The 16300-nt window shown below is 43.5% G+C and overlaps 2 protein-coding genes across 2 annotated transcripts in view; both read left to right on the top strand.

Moving 5' to 3' along the window:
• LOC311101863 (vacuolar protein sorting-associated protein 53 homolog) overlaps positions 1–7066 on the top strand; it is a 39614-nt gene extending 32548 nt beyond the window's left edge. Inside the window, exons 21-22 of the mRNA XM_084143088.1 lie at positions 5524–5628; positions 5798–7066. Coding sequence (XP_083999214.1) covers positions 5524–5628; positions 5798–5968 — 276 coding nt within the window. The 3' untranslated portion in view covers positions 5969–7066. The remainder of the gene's footprint in view (positions 1–5523; positions 5629–5797) is intronic.
• Positions 7067–11357: 4291 nt separating this feature from the next.
• LOC311101864 (refilin-B-like) lies at positions 11358–14292 on the top strand. The gene is made up of 3 exons (XM_084143089.1): positions 11358–12037; positions 12305–12399; positions 12702–14292. The coding sequence occupies exons 1-3, from the start codon at positions 11840–11842 to the stop codon at positions 13018–13020; spliced, it is 612 nt and encodes a 203-aa protein (XP_083999215.1). The 5' UTR covers positions 11358–11839; the 3' UTR covers positions 13021–14292.
• The last annotated feature ends 2008 nt before the right edge of the window (positions 14293–16300 follow it).

Below are 16300 nucleotides of genomic sequence, written 5' to 3'. Positions count from 1 at the left end.
ATGTGCCTGGCTTTATAAATCATCAATATATCCACAGAAATAAGACATCCTGCTTCTGTTGCCTGTTTGAGTGTTTGTTTAATAGCCTACTGATTCCGTGAGCACCAAGCCTCACGCAACGACATGTCAAGTAAACAATTTCACAAATTCAGCTATTTTTTCATATTTGCTTTGCTGTAATAAAGGCTTTACACTTTTTTTCCCGTTAGAACAACCTTCTGGTATTATTTATAATTTATTTAGTGTTGTTTACTCTGTTCCAAATTGTCCGAAAAATGATATTTATAATAACGCTCCTTTTTCTTAATCTTCTTTTATTGTTAATATTGCTATTATTATTATGATCATAAGTAATGTCATTATCATTAGTAGGATTAGTATAGCAGCCTTGTATAACCACCATTGAGCTGTAGGCCTAAGAGCGCATCCTGTTTACTCATAATACCGTAACTTACTTAGGCCTCTATTTCAATACTTACAGTTGAAGTTGGAAGTTTACATACACCTTAGCCAAATACATTTAAACTCAGTTTTTCACAATTCCTGACATTTAATCCTAGTAAAAATGCCCTGTCTTAGGTCAGTTAGGATCACCACTTTATTTTAAGAATGTGAAATGTCAGATTAATAGTAGAGAGAGTGATTTTTTCAGCTTTTATTTCTTTCATCAAATTCCCAGTGGGTCAGAAGTTTACATACACTCAATTAGTATTTGGTAGCATTGGCTTTTAAATTGTTTAACTTGGGTCAAACGTTTCGGGTAGCCTTCCACAAGCTTCCCACAATAAGTTGGGTGAATTTTGGCCCATTCCTCCTGACAGAGCTGGTTCAACTGAGTCAGGTTTGTAGGCCTCCTTGCTCGCACAAGCTTTTTCAGTTCTGCCCACACATTTTCTATAGGATTGAGGTCAGGGCTTTGTGATGGCAACTCCAATACCTTGACTTTGTTGTCCTTAAGCCATTTTGCCCCAACTTTGGAAGTATGGTTGGGGTCATTGTCCATTTGGAAGACCCATTTGCAACCAAGCTTTAACTTCCTGACTGATGTCTTGAGATGTTGCTTCAATATATCCACATAATTTTCCTTCCTCATGATGCCATCTATTTTGTGAAGTGCACCAGTCCCTCCTGCAGCAAAGCACCCCCACAGCATGATGCTGCCACCCCCGTGCTTCACGGTTGGGATGATGTTCTTCGGCTTGCAAGCAACCCCCTTTTTCCTCCAAACATAACGATGGTCATTATGGCCGTTCTATTTTTGTTTCATCAGACCAGAGGACATTTCTCCAAAAAGTACGATCTTGTCCCCATGTGCAATTGCAAACCGTAGTCTGGCTTTTTTATGGCGCTTTTGGAGCAGTGGCTTCTTCCTTGCTAAGCGGCCTTTCAGGTTATGTCGATATAGGACTCGTTTTTACTATGGATATAGATCATTTTGTACCTGTTTCCTCCAGCATCTTCACAAGGTCCTTTGCTGTTGTTCTGGGATTGATTTGCACTTTTCGCACCAAAGTACGTTCATCTCTAGGAGACAGAACGCGTCTCCTTCCTGAGCGGGATGCCGGCTGCGTGGTCCCATGGTGTTTATTCTTGCGTACTATTGTTTGTACAGATGAACGTGGTACCTTCAGGCGTTTGGAAATTGCTCCCAAGGATGAACCAGACTTGTGGAGGTCTTGGCTGATTTCTTTTGATTTTCCCATGATGTCAAGCAAAGAGGCACTGAGTTTGAAGGTAGGCGTTGAAATACATCCACAGGTACACCTCCAATTGACTCAAATGATGTAAATTAGCCTATCAGAAGCTTCTAAAGCCATGACATCATTTTCTGGAATTTTCCAAGCTGTTTAAAGGCACAGTCAACTTAGTGTATGTAAACTTCAGACCCACTGGAATTGTGATACAGTGAATTATAAGTGAAATAATCTGTCTGTAAACAATTGTTGGAAAAATTACTTGTGTCATGCACAAAGTAGATGTCCTAACTGACTTGCCAAAACTATAGTTTGTTAACAAGAAATTTGTGGAGTGGTTGAAAAACAAGTTTTAATGACTCCAACCTAACTGTATGTAAACTTCCGACTTCAACTGTGTATAGGCTTACTGTATCAATCATTAATTAGTTCATGTCATCACACAGCATATGAGTCATTCATGATTTGAAATGCAATCAAGCATTTTAGTTTAAAAATAAAATAAAGCAGCCTTGAATAATTATCTTAAACAATAAATAAACCGTTCCATTTTGGAAATTGCATTCACGAATGAATGTGACTGTTTTTAGTCTTTGCTGTAATAAAAGCTTACAACAGACTTTCTGGTACAGTTATAATTTATTTAGTGTTGTTTACATTGTTCCAAACCGTCAGACAAATTATATTGTAGTCTATACAGCACCTGTTTGACACATAATGTGAATGCAGCGCTTTTTGCTTACCTTCTTTTTGTTGAGCTCCAGTATTTTCCACAACAAGTCAAAATGTATTCTACACATCTGACTTTACCTTTTACCTCCTGAGCAACCAGTAAACATTCCCCTGTTTCGAGTTTGTCACATCCTCTGCATCCATTTTGCTGTTACGTGTTCAGAGTTTGTTATAACCAATTTATTGATGTGATATGCTATTGTTCAGGCCCTATTGTGCCGTATTCGAACTGGATTAGTTTTACTGGGGGAGGTCGGTTAATGTAATTATGTTCACAAGCACAAAACACCACATCTGTAATTTTAGTCCCGTTCGAATCTGCCATGTCAGTAATTTTTACATGGCAGGAGAGTAACAATTCCAGGCAGAATAACCTACTGTTTTTTTGGCGAACTCCAAGGTCCACTGATAATACTAGTCCAGTGCGAATCGACATCCCTGTTTATTGAGAGAAATGTGTTGAGTTTGACGGGTTGCTTGCAGTTTGTGAAAACAATAACTGATTCGATAAATTGAAGTAAGTGCTGCGCATAAGCTATGTATGAATGGCCTACATCTATCAACTTTCACAGTGAATTATTTTGTTTAAATATTTTGTGTGTATTAATTGAATATTGCCAAATGCATCAGTAAAACATATTGAGCCTATTTAATGCAACCCTTGCTGTTAATAGATCGCAAAGCAGCATTCAACTGACCGAAATGTTTGGAAATGATAAGTTCACTTTGGCATCCATAGCCGTAAAACGCATCTCAAGTGCAATTGCACTGTTTAGCTTACATCTGAAGGTTGGGGGGCATTTGGAACGTACTGCCGATCGCTAAAATATCGTAACGATGATGATCACACTTCCTCAATTCAAATATTATGGCGACACTATACTAAAGATGGCTTGGTATGGTTTAGAAATGTGGGTTATCAGTGTGGCCCTGTCACCTGGACATGTTGAAATAATGTATCTTCACGCGTAGAATAAAAACCTCAAGGCTTCCGTCATAACTGTCAATTTATATTTAAAAAAAAAAGAATTGCAGGGGGCAGTTTGGGGGAAAAAATAATTCTGGCTGAATCGTCCTCTGGAATAGCAGACATTCTGGAGTAATAATTACATAACCAACGTTCTCTAGTAGTACTAGTCCCGTGCGAAAAGGTCTTTGGTCACATGCATGCGATGCATACATGTGTTACGTAAAGAGAGCAAGGGTTGAGGGAATAGGGAATGTTTTTCCTAAACAAATTAGGGATTTCGGTAACACTATTTTTCAGTCAGAAATGGCTGTAATTATGTTGCAGCTTCAGCAAGACGGGCAGCGCGATAAACACTTTGATGTTATGTAGTGGTCACTGCAGCAGGGAGGAGAGAGAGACAACGGGTGCTAGTCACACAGTCACTCGCTGTCTTTAAAAACATTTTTTACACAGTCTGAGCCTGGCCCGGCACAATCAAATCAGTTGCTAGTTGGACTCCCTCTAGTCATTTGTGTGTCTTTTAATTATTTAATCAAAGAGTGTGCTTAAAGCATCAGACAAGCTCAGTGAATATAGTTGATTTGATTAAAACACATAGGATGTGTCAATATATGGAAAAATACACGTTTAACAATGTCTACCAATCGGTCAAAAGAACAGATGACTCTTGGTCAACCAAGATTTTTTTTGTCGGGGACAGCCCTAGATCAAAGTAAAGGTTATGGTGATAATGACTATGTAATAATGTAGGTTAGGCTGTCTGAGTATAAATAGTCTCCAAGTGTAGACCTGTTCTGGTGAGTCTGTCTGTAGCTGGTTTCTGTCTCAGGCAGCCCTCCTTGGCCTGTGAGACGTGGCTGTTTTCCACGCTCTCCAGCCCTCTATCCACCCACCCCACCCCACCCCGGCCCTCTCCCCCACCACCAGAGCGCTCTTCTGGGGAGGGAGTGGAAAACACCCCTCCACCCCACCTCCTTTTAGCCTGGATTCTCTCTCTCTCTCTCTCGTTTTTTACGAGCTAACTACAACACAGTTCCTCCATGCTTTCCCTGGGCCTCCCTCCAGGACAGTTGCTAAATAAATCACTCAGACCAGAGGGGAAGGAACCTCAAGAATTCCAGACAATCCACAGCGTTGCATGTCCCGTCTCTCCTCTCTGTTTCTCCCTCTCTGGTTTCACTCTCTTATATGTATTCTGGCCCACACCCCTTAGGCACAGAGAGAGGACAGGAGGGGTTGGATGTTGGTGTGTGGGTGAGGGAGGGAGAAATGTTTTGGGTGGAGGAAAGGAGCGTTGGAGGGGGTGCAATTCCCGATTTCTATTTATTATAATTTTTTTCTGTGGAACCTGTCAACCATGTTTGTCTGCCCGCTCTGTAGAAGGCAACTACGATCAGTCTCAATGCTATCTGATCCAGCTTTTCCTCTCTCCCTCATTTCTCTCCCTCTTTCTTGAAAGCAAAAAATATATCCATCCTATTTCACCTTTTTTTTCTTGCTCGTTCTTGACTACTCCCCATTGCGATTTGCACAAACTCTCAATCTCTCATTATAGCCCCAAATAATGACCGGTGAGGCTAATTCCCATCCACCCATGCGTGGAGTAATTGGTGTGTAAAAAGAAGAGGGGTCGGGTCTCCTAAATATAGCCTTTCAGTAATATAGCCCAACAGTGCAGTCAGTAGGTGTGTCTGAAATGCCACCCTATTCCCTATAAAGTGCACTACATTTGACCAAAGCCCATAGGGCTCTTGTCAAATGTAGTGCACTATATAGGGAATAGAATGCCATTTTGGATGCAGTCAGTGTAAAGTTGGGGCTTTGTTTGCACCTTTAACCACTTACCCATGTCTGGTCTGATAGTCGACTGACTCAGGGGCCTGTTTGTTCTTACGGGCTGCGCACACACACACACACACACACACACACACACACACACACACACACACACACTTACCATGCACATGCACACACACAGAGTTTATGAATCAGTTTATGAGTCTGCTCGGACTTGGTCGTCCCATCATGGCTCTTGGGAACAGGGGGGATATAAAAACCCCACGCTGCACTTCAGTATTGAGATGTGAATGTATAAGCAACACTGATGTCTCTATCCCCCCTCTACAGGTGGTAATGGCCCCCCATGAACCCTCCGTGGTGTTTGTGGATAACTACATCAAGCTCCTCGCTGACGGGAACCCAGAGACCTTCCAGAAAACTCTGGATATGAAGGTAAGGGCCACTTCGATTGGGTCCACTTGTTTTGTCTCTCTCAATGATGTCACCTGTTTTCAACGGTTATCTCCTACTTCCTCTGTTGTTGTCTTGTTCTCTCTTGTTGTTTCCTCTTGCAATAACTGATGTTCTCTTGGTGTGTGTGTGTGTGTGTGTGTGTGTGTAGGGGTTGAAGCGCAGTGAGCAGAGCAGCATGTTGGAGCTCTTCAGACAGAGGTTACCCACTCCACCCTCAGGGGCCGACGGAGGCCCCTCCCTCTCCTTCAGCACCCCCACCCCCGAGCAGGAGAACTCGCGCATACGCAGACTGGAGAAGCTCATCAAGAAGAGACTCTGAGCGTACACACACACACACACACACTTGTACTCACACACATCACCATAACACACACAAATTATTCCAGTAATTTATCTCAAATACTTTTTCCTGCTCTGTTTAATCATTACAGAGAATTGCAGGCAGAGTAAAGACATGATTGTCTCATTTTTGGTAGGAGCATTAATATGAACCTCATGATTTCAAAGTCAACTGTCTGATTATGAAGAAATGTCCTCAGCTGCAGTAAGCTGTTGGCATGTACGACTCATTTACTGCTGTATTTCATTTCTGCTTCTCTTTTTATGACACTAAATACCCAAGCTTTGTAAATGTCGTTAAATGTAGACTACTATATCATACACACTCAATGCATTTTAGCAAAATGTGTTTGCACTTAAAAAGACAAAATCAAGAGCTACTAATTAAAAACGGCTTTAGGAGCAATTTGCTGCCGCTTTGGCACCTATCCTCCCAGACTGAGAACAAGAAACTTTAATGTAATTGAAGCTAACGTTTTCAGAATGTTCTCCTGTTTTCAGAATGTTCTCCTAGTGTTTTCAGAATGTTATTGTTCTCCAGTCCGGTGTCTTTTAGTGTATTTCTCTTGGTTCCCTGTTCAAGGAGAGGATGCAGTTAGTCAGGAGTTTGGGTATATTTCCAGTGTCCCTTCACAACGGGAACACCCTCGGGTGGATGGACCGCATCCCACCATGCATTGCTGTTTCCAGGTTCAGTGGTTAAGCCCCCAGGTTTGGGACAGAGAGGATCTTGGGATTTCCTGTCTCCTCAATTAGACATGAGACAGTCTCTGTGCTTTTTGAAATTCCCCCAAGGTTGGCCTGGAAATGAGAACCAGTCCAAGCCTTTTAACTCTGACCCTCCACCAGGAAGTGTGTGTGTGTGTGTTCGCGAGAGATGTTAAGCGTGTTCATTTATTTAACCTCTATTGCCCTATTTAATTACCTGCTGTAGAGCCCTCTGAGCATTTTATGTCAGTCTGAATAGATTGTAGATTTGATGACAGTGAGGGAGAGTCACAGTACTTTATAACAAAGGAACTCATGTGTTCACTGTTGTATAAGGATATATTGTACAAAATTATATTGTCTAAACCTTTTTTCTTTCCTGTTCTGTTATTCCAGGCCCTTGTGTTTGACACTGACAGTCCTAGATTACCTGTCAATCATAATGACAACTTGCCAGAAGATACTGACCCTACCGTTATGCTTGTTTACACTGAGCTGCACTGGGGTTGGAATGCAATGATGGTTACATTAAGACACCATGGAGCTGGCGCAAGATATGGGTCGGAAAACGTACCTCAATGCAGGGATGGGATATGCCACTGTACTCCAAATTTTACCTTTAGCCACACTGCTCCATTGAAAAGATTGAAGTGCTGCTAGTTTTCCCAGAAATGTTTTGTCCTCATACTAGATAACAGTAGCCACTGCAGTCATTTTGGAATGGCACGTCACGTTGAACAACAAAGGAGCTAATTGGCTGACACTGCCATTCCAAAATGGCTGCGGTGTACAGTGGTTTGGACCATGATAGTTCGTTGGTGATGTGGACACCAAGGAACTTGAAGCTCTCAACCTGTTCCACTACAGCCCCGTCGATGAGAATGGGGGTGTGCTCGGTCCTCTTTTTTTCCCTGTAGTCCACAATATAATCTCCTTTGTCTTGATCACGTTGAGGGAGAGGTTGTTATCCTGGCACCACACGGCCAGGTCTCTGACCTCCTCCCTATAGGCGGTCTCATCGTTGTCTGTGATCAGGCCTACCACTGTTGTGTTGTCAGCAAACTTAATGATGGTGTTGGAGTCGTGCCTGGCCATGCAGTCATGGGTGAACAGGGAGTACAGGAGGGGACTGAGCACGCACCCCTGAGGGGCCCCCGTGTTGAGGATCAGTGTGGCAGATGTGTTGTTACCTACCCTTACCACCTAGGGGCGGCCCGTCAGGAAGTCCAGGATCCAGTTGCAGAGGGAGGTGTTTAGTCCAAGGATCCTTAGCTTATTGATGAGCTTTGAGGGCACTATGGTGTTGAACGCTGAGCTGTAGTCAATGAATAGCATTCTCACGTAGGTGTTCCTCTTGTCCAGGTGGGAAAGGGCAGTGGGGAGTGCAATAGAGATTGCATCATCTGTGGATCTGTTGGGGTGGTATGCAAATTAGAGTGGGTCTAGGGTTTCTGGGATAATGGTGTTGATGTGAGCCATGACCAGCCTTTCAAAGCACTTAATGGCTACAGACGTGAGTGCTACGGGTCGGTAGTCATTTAGGCAGGTTATCTTAGTGTCCTTGGGCACAGGCACTATGGTGGTCTGCTTGAAACATGTTGGTATTACAGACTCAGTCAGGGACATGTTGAAAATGTCAGTGAAGACACTTGCCAGTTGGTCAGCACATGCTCGGAGTACACGTCCTGGTAATCTGTCTGGCCCTGCGGCCTTGTGAATGTTGACCTGCTTAAAAGTCTTACTCACATCGGCTACCGAGAGCGTGATCACATAGTCATCCGGAACATCTGGTGCTCTCATGCATGCTTCAGTGTTGCTTGCCTCGACGCAAGCATAGAAGTGATTTAGCTCGTCTGGTAGGCTTGTGTCACTGGGCAGCTCGTGGCTGTGCTTCCCTTTGTAGTCTGTAATAGTTTTCAAGCCCTGCCACATCCTACGAGCATCAGAGCCGGTGTAGTACGATTCAATCTTAGTCCGGTATTGACTCTGCCTGTTTGATGGTTCGTCGGAGGGCATAGCGGAATTTCTTATAAGCATCCTGGTTGGAGTCCCGCTCCTTGAAAGCGGCAGCTCTACCCTTTAGCTCAGTGCGGATGTTGCCTATAATCCATGGCTTCTGGTTGGGGTATGTACGTACGGTCACTGTGGGGACGACGTCATCGATGCACTTATTGATGAAGCAGGGACTGATGTGGTGTACTCCTCAATTCTATCTGAAGAATCCCGGAACATATTCCAGTCTGTGCTAGCAAAACAGTCCTGTAACTTAGCATCTGCGTCATCTGACCACTTTTTTATTAACCGAGTCACTGGTGCTTCCTGCATTAGTTTTTGCTTATAAGCAGGAATCAGGAGGATAGAGTTATGGTCAGATTTGCCAAATGGAGGGCGAGGGAGAGCTTTGTATGCGTCTCTGTATGTGGAGTAAAGGTGGTCTAGAGATTTTTTTCCCTCTGGTTGCACATTTAACGTGCTGGTAGAAATTAGGTAGATCGGATTTATGTTTCCCTGCATTAAAGTCCCCGGCCACTAGGAGTGGATGAGCGTTTTCCTGTTTACTTATGGCCTTATACAGCTCATTGAGTGCAATCTTAATGCCAGCATCGGTTTGTGGTGGTAGATAGACAGCTACGAAAAATATAGATGAAAAGTCTCTTGGTAAATAGTGTGGTCTACAGCTTATCATGAGATACTCTACCTCAGGCGAGCAAAACCTCGAGACTTCCTTAGTATTGGATTTTGTGCACCAGCTGTTGTTTACAAATATACACAGACCGCCACCCCTTGTCTTACCGGAGTCAGCCGTTCTATCCTGCCGATGTAGCGTATATCCTGTTAGCTGTATGTTGTCCATGTCGTTGTTCAGCCACGACTCGGTGAAACATAAGATATTACAGTTTTTAATGTCCCGTTGGTAGGATAATCGTAATCGTAGGTCGTCCAATTTGTTTTCAAGTGATTGAACATTGACTAATAGGATTGATGGAAGAGGCAGTTTACTCGCTCGCCGTCGGATCCTTACAAGGCACCCCGACCTATGTCCACGATATCTCTGTCTCTTTCTCATGCGAATGACTGGGATTTGGGCCTTTTCGGGTGTCTGTAGGATATCCTTCGCGTCCGACTTGTTGAAGAAAAAATCTTCGTCCAATACGAGGTGAGTAATCGCTGTCCTGATATCCATAAGCTATTTTTGGTCATAAGAGACGGTGGCAGAAACATTATGTACAGAATACATTACACATAATAGTACAATTGGTTAGAGCGCTGTAAAACGGCAGCCATCTTCTCCGGCGCCATTCTCTAATCTTCTCTCTATCCTAGTCCAGGGGAGTAATCATTAGTCCAAACAAAAACAAGAGTTTATTTTGGACAAATTCAGGTAGATCCCTCCCCGTTTTGTTAAGTTTACTCCCGTTTAAGAAATGTTTTGCAACAGAATCAGCCTAATGAATAGGCACAGTTGAGGTTCAACTTTTACCAGGGTATTGTTTTCCAGGGGGAGGGCAGAAGGAGAGTTCCCATGTTTTGTTGCCTTTCATGTTTCCTCTCCAATCAGCCGTGAGGGGGAGTTTCCTTTCCTCTATTTCACTGCAAAACAATGAAACCCTTTGAAGGGAGAGAAATTTGATCAATCCTCAGTGCCTTCTGTGTTCTTTTAGGGTCGGTATCTTCTGGCAAGTTTTCATTATGATTGACAGGTAATCTAGGCCTGTCAGTGTCAAACACAGGGGCCGGAATAACAACAGAAAATAAAAAAGGTTTAGATAATAGATCTTAAACAGAAAACAGTATAATTTTGTACAATATATCCTTGAAAAACAGTGAACATATGAGTTCCTCTGTTAGACAGGGAATTACACTGAGAAGTTAGCACAATGATGCTAGTGGAGAACAATAATTTATTATCGTAAGGAACACATAGTTCCTTTAAATACTGTCATTGATCTAATTATTTCTACTGTTACCTGCTTCAGATAAAGTAGTTATTGCATGTACAAGCAAATACTCTGGATCAGTGTTCCTTTTAATTGGTTCAAATGTATTTGGTGGTATAGCACAAGAGAACAAGGATGGGGTCTGAAGAATGTGTGTATGGTCAAGTATCTATTCTAAATCATTGTGGTTGGGGCATGAACGATTGGTGTTGGATTTCGTCCTTGGAAAGCCTTATTATCCCCTCTCGAAAGTACTACAAATTGATAAATGTATGTATTAATGCTATAATGCTTTTGATGTACACATTCCTGCCTTCAGTTCATAAGAAGAAAAACATGTTACTTTGTATTGTCAGAGTAATAGGCTACTGTAATGGCAACTGGTGAAAAACACTAATACAAGTTTGTCATGTTTTCCTTGTTTGTCGGGAAATGTAACACACACACACACACACACGTACCTGTTTCTATCCTAGTCCAAGAGTTTCTATTGGACAAATTCAGGTCGATCCCTCCGCGTTATGTCCAGTTTGCTCCCGTTTAAGAAACGTTTTGCAACAGAATCGGCCTAATGAATAGGCCCAGTTGAGGTTAAACTTTTACCAGGGGTATTTTTTTCCAGTGGGAGGGCAGAACGAGAGTTCCCATGTTTCGTTGTCTCATTTTTCCTCTCCAATCAGCCGTGAGCGGGCGTTTTAAAAGGCGTTTCCTTTCCTGTATTTCACTGCAAAAAACAATGAAACCCTTTGAAGGGAGAGAAGTTTGAAGACAGACAGACGGGACAATCCTCAGTGCCTTCGCCTGTGTTCTGTAGCTTGAGTTCACAATTTTGTCAACTTCAAAGCCACAACGATTTGTGTTGAATCTCTTATTTCGAATGGAATTGTAGAAATGTTCGTCGACTTATGGAGGATTTAAATAGCATGCAGTAAAATAGTAGGCTATTTTGTTTAGAAACGCTGTGGGTTACCCACAGTCGTAAACTGTAGCCAAGCAAAAGAAGTTGATGCAAGCCAATTGCCGTCGGCGGAGTTGCCTGGTCATTGGGAAACTACCCGACGTAGAGGATCAATTGCATTCAAGGAAAGACACCTGAGTTGGAAAAACATTTTATCTACAGTTCTGCAAACTCATCGCGCAGTAGGCTAAAACCTTGTTTGGCAGCGGGTCGTTTATTTTGTTTTTAAGGACTTTTTTGTAAAGCGATGGTGGGCAGACTAAACTTGCTGAATGTATGTTACGACGACCCATTGGACATGAGCTGCAAAGCCGAGCGGGGACTTGACAGCCCGGACTCCGGACTACCCCCCAGCCCCAGTCCGAGCCACTGGCTGCTGCCTGACTGCGGGGATAAAGGTGCCATAAGCCCTGTGTCTGAAGACGAGAGCAGAGGGTCATCCTTGGTACGTAGGCTGTCGCACGTTTTACTACAATTGTTAAATTTCATTGCGGGATGTTCGCAGTTACTGTAAGGCGACGTTTTTGCTAAGTTAAAACATTGTTTCCGAAGTATATAGCCTCTGAATACGTTTCCCTTCGTAGCCCATATTGAATCTGGGTCATGTCAATAGTAAATCGGGTCAGTAGCCCAAGCCAATCACGTTCGCCACAGTTACCAAGGATTTTCTCCTTATGTGAGTACTGACACTGTTGCCTGACTTTGCTTGCAGGTTCCCATTTTATCGATTGGATCTGTTCCGCAGCTGCACACCTTGTCCTACGGGGAGGGCATAGAACTTGATCCACTACCGCCCAAGAAAATACGGTATACTGTTTTGAATTACTGCATGTAGGCTATGAGTGTGTGATTTGAAATTGTCTTAGCACTGTCCACTGGTTGCTGCAGATGCCTCACTATTTGTATAAATACCATTTAACAAATGTGGTGGACCACAGATCAAATGTTGCAATTTTGTACTTCTATCTGTAAGCCTGTGTAGGCCTACTGTTGCCAAGTGTATTTCTTGGAGGTTTGCAGTGCTTGAGACCTCCCGGATATAATTTCTAAAACTATATCAAGCTGAACATGCAGTGAAATGAAACTTGCCCAAACGTTGTCATTCGTAGATACACGTCGTCTATCCACTATGACTCAGAACGTCACTTTATCCACGACATGGCCATGCAGCCCAGAGGCCTGGGTCTGGAGAACTGCAGCCAGATGGTCCTGGCTGTCCCTCACAGCACCTGGAGACACTACAAGACCCAGCTGGACCTCCAGCCTCGGCAACGGGCCCAGCGCTTCCAGAGCACCACTATCGTGTACCCCAAGCACGCTCGCACCATCTACACCACAGAGCTGAGCTACGACAGCCGCCGGCTAGCCAGGAGATTCATGTCGAGCGTGGAGTTGGAGGCTGCTGACCGGAGTAGGCTACCCCAGTGAGGTTAGGGGAAGGCTGTGCACGGCCTGGGGGAGAAGTCCCAGGGCCCTGTGGGGCCCAACCATCCAACAGGCTGACACCACCCGTGGACCCAAGTTACAGACAGTCGTCTATTAGTTTAGATTGGAAAGCATCGTAGCCCATGTTTGAGTACCAGGAAGATGGAAGCCATATCTGGAGTATCAAACAAATAGCAGGGACATCTGAGTAAGGCTGCCATCTACCAAAGGGTTTATCCATTAGTAGCTAGTAAAGAGTTTTCTCTGGTATGTCAAAGTTGGATTCATTTTAATGCCGAGTGTTGAACTGTGGACTGAGACCGGTGATTGTGTATACTATCGCCATGGAGAAACGTATAAACCAGATTTGGAAGTGAAGGATTGTAAGGGAAGTGTAGTCGGGACCATCACTGTCAAAACATTGTGTTTAGGCATAACCATCGCAGTGGGGCTCAATGAACAATGAGCCTACATTATAAGATTCTAAGGCAATAGTGGAGTTTCCATGTGGTTTTTGTAAGCGTTCACATTTGTAGGCACACAGGGAGTTGTCAAATTACTGTATATGACTGGGCTTTAAAATGTCTCTTCAAATCACAGGGTATTATAGGGTATTTGTTGCACAATGTTACTTACCACAAGCAGAATATCCTTGCCTGGATAGTGTAACACTGAGCCATGTATAGAGATGTATGATCCTGGTGTAACACCAAACCCCATCTTAGTCTTGCCTAAACAAACACATTGTCATCTACTGTAAGTATGGTCATGGAGCAGAAAGCCACAGCTTATTTTCATATTGTGTAAAAGGGTTGCAAATTACAGCAAGTTCTGTGTTGAACGTTGGGACATTTCTTATTTCCACAGAGATCGTTGCAAATTGAGGAAGTTGGTAATGAGTAGCGAGAGATTATCCAATGTGGCATTATTGTTCTCAGTTATAAAGCTTTAGCATTTTCCTGATGGTGAAGTATTGTTTTTACTAACACCTTGTGAACTGTCCCTCAACGGTTCATTCTCTTCACCTATCCCCTTATGGTTGTTTCCACAGGTTTTGTTTTGTTATGTATTTATTTGATGCTCATCAACTCCTTTTGGTAGCCTAATAGTAATACACGGGTATCTTCCCTCAAGGTCCTACAAGGATACACATCTAGAGAACCTGAACTATCTTGTGAGATACCCAAAGTGCCTTATTGAAGTAAAATGATATTGCTTTTAAGTTCTGTTTTTAGTGTCTGTTTGAAATAAAGACAAACTGTCTTTTTATATCAGATTTGAGAAGTGTTACAATTATTTGATGTTATGTACTCAATGCCATACTGACAACACACCAATTCAAAATATAGTATCAGGATTTTATGTTTTGGTTATCAATTAGGGATGTTCATTTTTAAGTAGCCACTAGATGAGTAGAGCTACAACTTCAGCTCAATTACAATGTTCCACCAACTCAGATTGAGACCGCTATGCTATCAGCTGGTAGAGCACGGCGCTTGTAACGCCAGGGTAGTGGGTTCGATCCCCGGGACCACCCATACACAAAAATGTATGCACACATGACTGTAAGTCGCTTTGGATAAAAGCGTCCGCTAAATGGCATATTATATTATATTATTATTATTATAGAGAAGGTGCTGCACGTAACTAGATTTATTAGTGTGAAAACAGCCCCACCTAGATGTGATGGTGTGTAATGGCACCACTGCGCCAAGTGTCCCTTGAACAGCCCCAAGCAGTCCATCACCCCTTGCTGTGAGGCCAGGTAGCGTTTCCTCCGGTTGGCCTTGTACACCTCTATCCTCTCCGCCTCGGCCACCGGGTCCTCCAGAATGCCCTCCCACCTCAGGATCTCCCTGGCTGGGCCGTTAAGGTCGGTGGGGCTTGGTGGGTACCAGCATCTGGCCCTGTCAAGTGTTTCCTCCTTGTGTTTCATTGTCTCTCGCTGGGATTTATTGGGGTGGAGGCTGGTCAGACTCCTGGCCTTGGTCTTTTTGCCGTTGTAACCCTTCAGTATGGGGCTCCCGAGTGGCGCAGCGGTCTAAGGCACTGCATCTCAGTGCTCGAGGCGTCACTACAGACCCCCTGGTTCGATTCCAGGCTGTATCACAACCGGCCGTGATTGGGAGTCCCATAGGGCGGCGCACAATTGGCCCAGTGTCGTCCAGGTTTGGCCGGTGTATGCTGTCATTGTAAATAAGAATTTGTTCTTAACTGACTTGCCTAGTTAAATAAAGGTAAAAAAAATAAATGAAGAGCTCAGTGACTTTCAACGTGGCACCGTCATAGGATTTCACCTTACCAACAAGTCAGTTTGTCTAATTTCTGCCCTGCTAGAACTTCCCCGGTCAACTGTACGTGCTGTTATTGTGAAGTGGAAATGTCTAGGAGCAACAACGGCTCAGCCGCGAAGTGGTAGGCCACACAAGTTCACAGAACGGGACCACTGAGTGCTGAAACGTGGAAAAATCGCCTGTCCTCGGTTGCAACACACAGTATCGAGTTCCAAATGCCAAGCATCGGCTGGAGTGATGTAAAGCCACCATTGGACTCTAGAGCAGTGGAAACGCGTTCCTTGAATGATGAATCACGCTTTAGCATCTGGTAGTCCAACAGACTAATTTGGGTTTGGGGGATGCCAGGAGAACGCTACTTGCCCCAATGCATAGTGCCAACTAAAGTTTGGTGGAGGAGGAATAATGGTCTGCGGCGCCACCTTCCTGTTCAAGTGAGCACAGCACAACAACGTGAGTCCAAAAATGTATTGTATGCTGCTGCATGAACTATGTAATATGCCAGGGAGATATGTATACTGCAGCTAAGAAAGTAATACTATGTGTATGTTGTGTAGTAAGCTGTTAGTAGCCCATGTGCCTCTAATAATTTGGTCCCTTTTCCCCTCAGAATTTAGCCTACTGTTCTGACTTGGTAGTGCACATGTAGCCTATAGCCTGTTTTAGAGAAATGTCACCATCAAATATTGTAAGAGCTTTCATCGTCTACTTATATGCCCCCTTTATTTATCTTACGATTCTGACTTGGTGTACAGGGAGAATACTGTAAGAACGGCCCATGTTCTGAATTCTGTTGCTCTACATTTGCGTTGAAGAAATAGTTATATTGACTACGTCCATCCTAGCTCGCTCATTAATGTCTTAATCGAAATTACAGACTGCCTCTTATCCGCTTGTCGTCCCCTTATGCCATAGTTTGTACGTCTCAATTGTCAGTAGAAACCACATTTGTTTAAGCAAGTCAGCCATATCAGCTATGTTTTTTAAAA

The sequence above is a fragment of the Coregonus lavaretus genome, assembly GCF_964263955.1.
Source record: "Coregonus lavaretus genome assembly, chromosome: 26".
NCBI lineage: Eukaryota > Metazoa > Chordata > Actinopteri > Salmoniformes > Salmonidae > Coregonus > Coregonus lavaretus.
This window is presented reverse-complemented; position numbering and strand designations above follow the sequence as displayed.

Bases quoted from the DNA above. Each gene is read 5' to 3' on its own strand.
- LOC311101864 (XM_084143089.1), top strand. From the start codon at position 11,840: ATGGTGGGCAGACTAAACTTGCTGAATGTATGTTACGACGACCCATTG. The intron at 12,038-12,304 runs GTACGTAGGCTG...CTTTGCTTGCAG, and splicing joins AGAGCAGAGGGTCATCCTTG to GTTCCCATTTTATCGATTGG. The intron at 12,400-12,701 runs GTATACTGTTTT...TGTCATTCGTAG, and splicing joins CTACCGCCCAAGAAAATACG to ATACACGTCGTCTATCCACT.